This window comes from Carassius auratus, chromosome 18, assembly GCF_003368295.1.
Source record: "Carassius auratus strain Wakin chromosome 18, ASM336829v1, whole genome shotgun sequence".
NCBI classification, from domain to species: Eukaryota; Metazoa; Chordata; class Actinopteri; order Cypriniformes; family Cyprinidae; genus Carassius; species Carassius auratus.
Window position 1 is genome coordinate 6,679,195 of NC_039260.1, and position 6,853 is coordinate 6,686,047.

Here is a 6,853-nt window from a genome sequence, read left to right on the forward strand (position 1 = left end):
AGTATAATGACATGGGTATTACAACGAGAAGGTGCTTTATGAGGACATTTGTAGTGTCCCCGGAATTCAAAAGGTTTATAAATCATTCAGAATGAGTTTTTTTGAAAATAAAAAAATGCACAAAGTTTTCAGTGACTGGTAGGTTTAGGTGTAGAGTTGGTGTAGGGTGATAGAAAATACGGTTTGTACAGTATAAAAGTCATTTCACCTATGGAGAGTCCTCAGAAACCATAAAATCCAACGTGTGTGTTTGTGCATTTGTCTACTGACCTCTCTTGCTTACCTTTCTGGACCCCAAGGTTGAAATCACAGACTCTCTAACTTCTACATGCTTGTTTGGTCCCAAGTGCGAGTGTGTTTTCTTGTCTTTCTCTGCAACTTATGTTTTCTGAGGAAATACAAGACTACTGTTAAAGTTTTAGGAAAATCCAAAAACACATATATATAGAGAGAGTGAGCATGTGAGGAATCTATTATAATATAGAGTTTAATAGTGCACTTTTAACCCACTTTTCTTTATTATTTTATCCTACAGTATTTATTTATTTATTTTCATAAGAAAATGATCTTAATAAGCCATGAACCTACTTATCTGCTACATGGTAATTCACAACATCAAAATCTTTAATTTGAAGCAAAAAAAGTACTTAACATCTTTAATGAGTTATTCAATTACTTCGAGAAAAGACTCTTATGTCTCTTGGTGCGATTTGCATGTTTTGATTCTCGGCAGAATCATGGGTAATGTAGATTTTACCAAGAATTCCACTGATAAAACTATTTTGTTTTATATAAATATATTGAAAAAAAGCCATATACAATTGATTATCAACCTTGTAACTCATAGTATGTCTGTCTTTAAAGCTTTGTTATCATAAAAACATCTTCTTAAAAAATGTAAATGTAAAAAAAAATTCCAGTCCTCATTCAGTATGCAAATACCTCAATAACAGTATTGGTTAGATTTTCAAACTGTAATCTTAAGCTTCTTAATTTCCAAAAATGTATCATAACCAAAAATAAACCGACTGAAATATAATGTAATTAAGGTTTAATGGAATATGTGTTAAGGTTTTAGCTGTGTTATTCATCTGTGATTTGTTTCGCATTTGGTGTGAAAGGCCTTTAATTGCTGAAAACTGAAAAAAAGAAGAATCATCCTCAGTGGGGATTTCACTGTAAAGTGACTGTTTGTGAGTGTGTACATGTGTCAGTGGATTAGCTTCCATGTAGCTAACCTTCTGCTCCACGGACTGAAAAAAAATCCATACTCTCTGTTCTTCCTCCATTCTCAAGGATAAAGGAGTCCAGTGAACTTGCATTTGTGGCCTCTTAAATAATATATAGAAGCCTCTGAGAAAACACAAACAGATCATCCATGTTTCTTGCTCTGTAGACCACCATTAAAGTCCCTAAGTCTTGCACCAGATACCTGCCTGTGCCACAGTAAATAACAGAGGGCTTGACTGGCACCATCTCACACACTCATTAGTCTTGACGTCTTCAATCCCAGAGGAGCCATTGTTACTGTTTCTGATGACAGTTTGCCAAACACCACCTTCTGTGCTGATTTGCCCTCTGAGTCCATTGATTTTGTTTATCCTCTGAAAACATGGTGCCATTGAATTGTGTGTCTAGTAACACCATCAATGTTAATGGTTGAGAGGGACAAAAACACATCTTCAACACAAGATGAGGCTGGATTCTGATACAAATGTAGAGAGAAAAGCCAAATTATCTTTTCCACCGACAAAGTATGTTTTGATGTAACAATTGAGCTTAAGATCAGATCACAGAGGAGACTGTTGAACAGAGGAAGGGTCAAACAATGCCAAGATGACCATACTGCCCCCTGTAGGACTGCTTGCAAACTACACTTTAGGGATCACTACTTTGGGGTCAGTAAGATCTTTTTCATTTATATTTTTTTGTTAATAAAATTAACATTTTTGTTTAGCAAGGGCACATTAATCTGATCAAAAGTGATAGAAAATGTGTTTATAATGTTAGAAAAGATTTCTTATTCAAACACTTTCTGTTCTTTTGAACTTCCCAAAAACATCATCACAAAATAATTGAAAAACGTATCATGGTTTGTAACATTAATACAACATTTTGTGAAGAGCAAAACAGCATATTAGAATGATTTCTAAATGATCATATAAAACTGAAGACTGCTTCAAATTTGGCTTTACCAGCACAGGAAAAAAAATACAGTTTAAAATCTTGAAACAGAAAGCAGTCGTTTTAAATTGTGATAATATTTTTCACAATGTTACTGTTTTTACTGTATTTTGGATCAAATAAAAGTAGCCTTGGTGAACATTAGAGGCCTTTTCAAAAATCTTACCAATCCCAAACTTTAAAACAGTACAGTAAAATTTCAAAAATAGCATATTTGTTTGTTGGAGTTTGTTGATTTTCTTTTAGATTGTTGCCCTGTTGCAATTCACCCACCATTTTACTTCGGTACTAATAGCATATTACTAATAATTACAATTTGAGTGAACACCTTCTCTCACTATTTGCAGTTTGCACTTAGTTTAACCTTGATGGTATTTGAAAGATGAACAGATTCTACCACTATTTAGTGTAAATAGCATCTAACTTTTTAGTTTTCACGTTTAAAGTCTTTGTGGTTTATTAAAACAGTGAGGTAGTCCAGCCTGTAAGCACATGAAAATGAAATTGAAAATGCCAGTCATAGTTTAATTATTAACTGCTGTAATTGAATATTTCATATGGGGTGGCGATTTTGGAGTATGTTCCTAACGTGATATTTCCGGTCAAATAAAGAGTGGTGATATACTCAACAGACCTCTATAACAGTGCTTTAATCTGATGAAAGATGCCCAACAGGGGTAAAATATAATTAATCCACAAACAGGGAAATAAGCCTGAGTCTGGACCAACTGAAGTTTAAATCCCCTTTTCTGCCAAGATGGGTGATTTTACTCTTTAATCCACTCTGGGTACTGATGTGGCCTGTCTCGAGGGGAAGAGAAATTTCCACAGCATCGACCCGTTTACTGGCTCTTCAAGCCACTTGTTTTGACATGCCATCCGCAGTGCACCTGGCAGATAAAGCGTAACCTCTTCGTGTTAATGAATTTTTAACCGTGCAAGGAATATTTAATGCCCGTTGCTAAATTACAATTTCTGTTTCTAATACTCGAGGGTAGAGGTTTTCAGAACCCTTAACCTGAAGTATTGAACTTTAGAGTAACTCGACATGAACATGAAAATTATTTTAGATTTTTAGAAGTTGAATGTTTAAAGATTAATAGTTAGAGTAAAAATGTCTGTATACTGTACTTCATTTTTAAAGAGATGGATTTAAAAGAAAATTTACTATTCTATTATTACTATTATTTTTTTATCTATTATTATTTACTCACCCTCATGTCATCCCAAACCTGTTTGACTTAGTTTTATCTGTGGAACTGCTGATATGAGGATGAGTAAATAATAATTATCATATGTTGTTAATTTCGTCTTCTCAAGAAATGAATTTAAGGCACAACAATTGTCTAATATTTTATGCAACACATTAGGAAAAAAAGTGTCAGAGAAAATAAAAATATACAAAAATTGTATTTCTTGTCAGGATACAATTTGTTCAGCATTTACAACACAAAAGGAAAAAGTTTTGCAGAGAAAAAAAAATTTAATTAATATTATATACATTAAATATACATTAATTTGACATTTTTCTTTTAACACAGTAGGAAAAGTGTCGCAGAGAAAAAATAAATAAATGCGACATCTTTCATTTAAAATTCATAGGCTAAGCGAAATATAAACAAACCATCGTTGAACGTCCTTCAAGGACCGCCTACTCCTGTTCAAATGACACTAAAGTTATCAACCGCTACAGCATTTTATTCGGGAATTTAATCCCACGGCGCAAAATATCTGGTAGGGTCGCGGGAATGCAGACCTCTACTTCTTGGATGATGGAAAGACCAATTGACAGAGTGAATGATAAGGCGTTGTGTAAGGGGCGGACAGAGGAGTGTATTTCTATCTGACCAAAGCTCTGCAGGGTTCACGTGTTATTGTGCCTTGTTTCAGCTGCTGCTGACTGCTGCCACAACCACTTTCCTCCAATCAGGCTGACGATAATTAGATCAAACACACTTTCGTCTTGCTGCCTGCATTGCACGTTCCCTGCACACTTACTTGTGTTTTCCCCTTTAGGAAGATGGAGCGAAGAGTATGTAAGCAGAAATGAGAGTAGTGAGGATTTTTATCCACTCCTTACTTGACTTTATTGCATGTGAAAGCAGCGAGGTGAATTGATTCAGTTGTATATTTTGATGTTTTAGACTCACACTCGTCTGCCTAAGGGATAAAGCATTACCTGGATGCGTTTCGGGGGCCCTCGGCACAAGAATAAACAGGACTGGATTCTCATTATAATTTGCAAATGGCATTTGTGGAAGAGAGCAACCTCAGCCATGCTCTAAAGTGCCGTTTAAGTCTTATTTTCCTTCCACTGCCATTTAGGACCAAGCTGTATAAATGTATCTAGTGGAAAGAAACAACAAGCAGCAAAGGGAAAAAAATCAATAGCCTTCCCCCCTCTCCGCATTTAATATTCTCTCGCATCGGATCTGGCACGGTTCGATCGCTGTTGAATTTCTGAGATCTGCAGGCCAATTCATTTCGCTCAAGTCTTGCGAAATTAGACCCTGCATCTTTCAATGTTACATTTTAATCATACTTTACGACGACGGCGGCGTGGAGTGGAGTAGCAAGGAAAGCGAAGGCAAAAATAAAAGGCTGTAATGGTTCCTGGAGCTTCAACGAAAGTGGCATTTTGTTCCTAATTGGTTTAATTTATCAATTCAATACTTTTGTGGGTTTTCAAGATGTTTTTATACAGTCCCTGCATAAGCATTAGAGCAAATATCTAATGTTGCTTTAAAAATTTCCAACTGCTAAGAAAAACTAAGTTTATGACCACCACAAATGTTCTCTTAAACTTTGAAATTGTGTTAAATCACTCTTTTCTCTTTTTTCTTTCTCAGGCTTGTAAATTCCGCTGATTCTTTCTGTGGTCCTTTTGCAACACTGAAGAAAACCTACTTCTCTTCTCCACACCAGGCGGAGAGAGTAGACCTCACCCCCAAAAGACACTTTGCACCCTTCATTTCCAATCTCCTCTTTATCGCCATCATCTCTCTCTGTCGTCAATTGGTGCACCTCCACCTTTTCACCAGGAACTCTCCCAATGTCCTCTCCCTCCTTCCCCTGCACTTCCTGTCTACTCATACTTCTAGAATACATCATGGACGGCACCTCCTCGATGCTCGAACTCTCTCTCACTGGACAAAGATATATTGGATGGGGGCAAAGTGATTGAACATTTCGATGTACTTTAGTTTCCTCTGGTTAAAGACTACTGTATTTGATCTTGTTTACTAATGTAAGGGAAGGACACAAGGCTTCTTTAGTCTGCAGTGGTTGTGTTTTCTTAGGGCAGGGTGGTAGCCTTCAGAGTCTAAAAAAAGCATCTCTTGCGTCTTTTTATTTTTGTTTTTGGTTCAGTTGCATTAGTTGTTATGGAGTGGAACACAATATATCTTTATAGTAATGTGTGAAATGGTGGGGGGAAATGTACACTATATATTTTATTTTTTACCAATGTACAAATATATTAATTAACTTATGTACTTTGATCGCTTATTCTTTAATGACCCCTCACGAGAAAAAAAAAAAAGATACAAAAAAAGCAACTGTATGTTTTTGCAAAAGTTTAGGAACTATTTCTAATGCCATTGATGTTTTTGCTCTTTTTTTTTTCCATGTACGAGCTCTTGTTTAGAGTGTGGTTCTTGAGCTTGGAGAGCGATTTTCAGACAGAGTCTGCAAGTCTTGTGATTCTGGTTTCTGATGGTAAGGCGTTTATTTTATTTTTCTCCCTCTCCCCTTGGGTCAAAGTCAAAGAGGCCAGGGAAGGCTGTTGATTCAGTGGTTCTTTTTTCTTCTTCTTTTTTGTGCTTGTGAGAAGAAGACAAAAAAAGAGAGAGACAGAAAAAGGGTTGTGTGGAAGACTCCATAAGTTCTGAAACTGCGAAAGAAAAAAGATGACGTGGTGAATGAGTTTTGTCTGTCTTTTGCACTAATTTAATAAAGCTGTTACTGTACTTCCCACCACTTTAACTTTGCTTGTTTGTTTTAAACTGGTCTGCAGACAAATGAAAGAAGAACCAGATTCATTGATGGAGGAATGTCATGAAATATTTACATTCCATATGGGGACATGGATGATATAATAAATAAACCAACATGCATATAATAATATTGGTATTTTAAGGATATAGCAAACTAAAGCATTCACAATAACCTTACAAGGTTTAAAAACCTTGGCCATCTTTTCATACAGCAATTTCATAAAGCAACCAAAATGTTGTTAGAAAGGTCTAAAAATAAATACTTGTCCTATGTGTCCAATGTAGCTGTTAAAAATGTAAATGTCTTGGTTTGAAGGTCAAGGTATTTGTGCATATTAATTGTGGTTTAATGAACTAGCTCAGGCATTTAACCAGCTTTTGCATTAATTTTGAAGTCAGAAAAAAAAAAAAAAACGACTCTGGCCGTCTCGAGTCATCATCGCTTAGAACAAATAGCATTTGATAATTTCTCGCCAATTTGATTAACTGAAATAATTAGCTCATAAACCACCATTAACATTTCCCTGGAGATGCCAGAGTACAGTCTAACAAATTGACTCCTTCGGTATAAATAATCTGAAAATTAACACGTGAAACCCTGCAAGTTGCTCTCAGTTTGAAAAGTGATGCTTAAACTTGGAGAAAAGAATAGGGAACTTTTGCAGTTATACTTG

The 6,853-nt window shown here is 35.6% G+C and overlaps 1 protein-coding gene across 3 annotated transcripts in view; it reads left to right on the forward strand.

Moving 5' to 3' along the window:
- cdh13 (cadherin 13, H-cadherin (heart)) overlaps nt 1-6,157 on the forward strand; it is a 284,768-nt gene extending 278,611 nt beyond the window's left edge. For all 3 annotated transcript variants that reach the window (XM_026287280.1, XM_026287281.1, XM_026287282.1), the window contains one exon: nt 5,034-6,157. In XM_026287280.1, the coding sequence (XP_026143065.1) occupies nt 5,034-5,041 (8 nt within the window). In that variant the 3' untranslated portion in view covers nt 5,042-6,157. The remainder of the gene's footprint in view (nt 1-5,033) is intronic.
- The last annotated feature ends 696 nt before the right edge of the window (nt 6,158-6,853 follow it).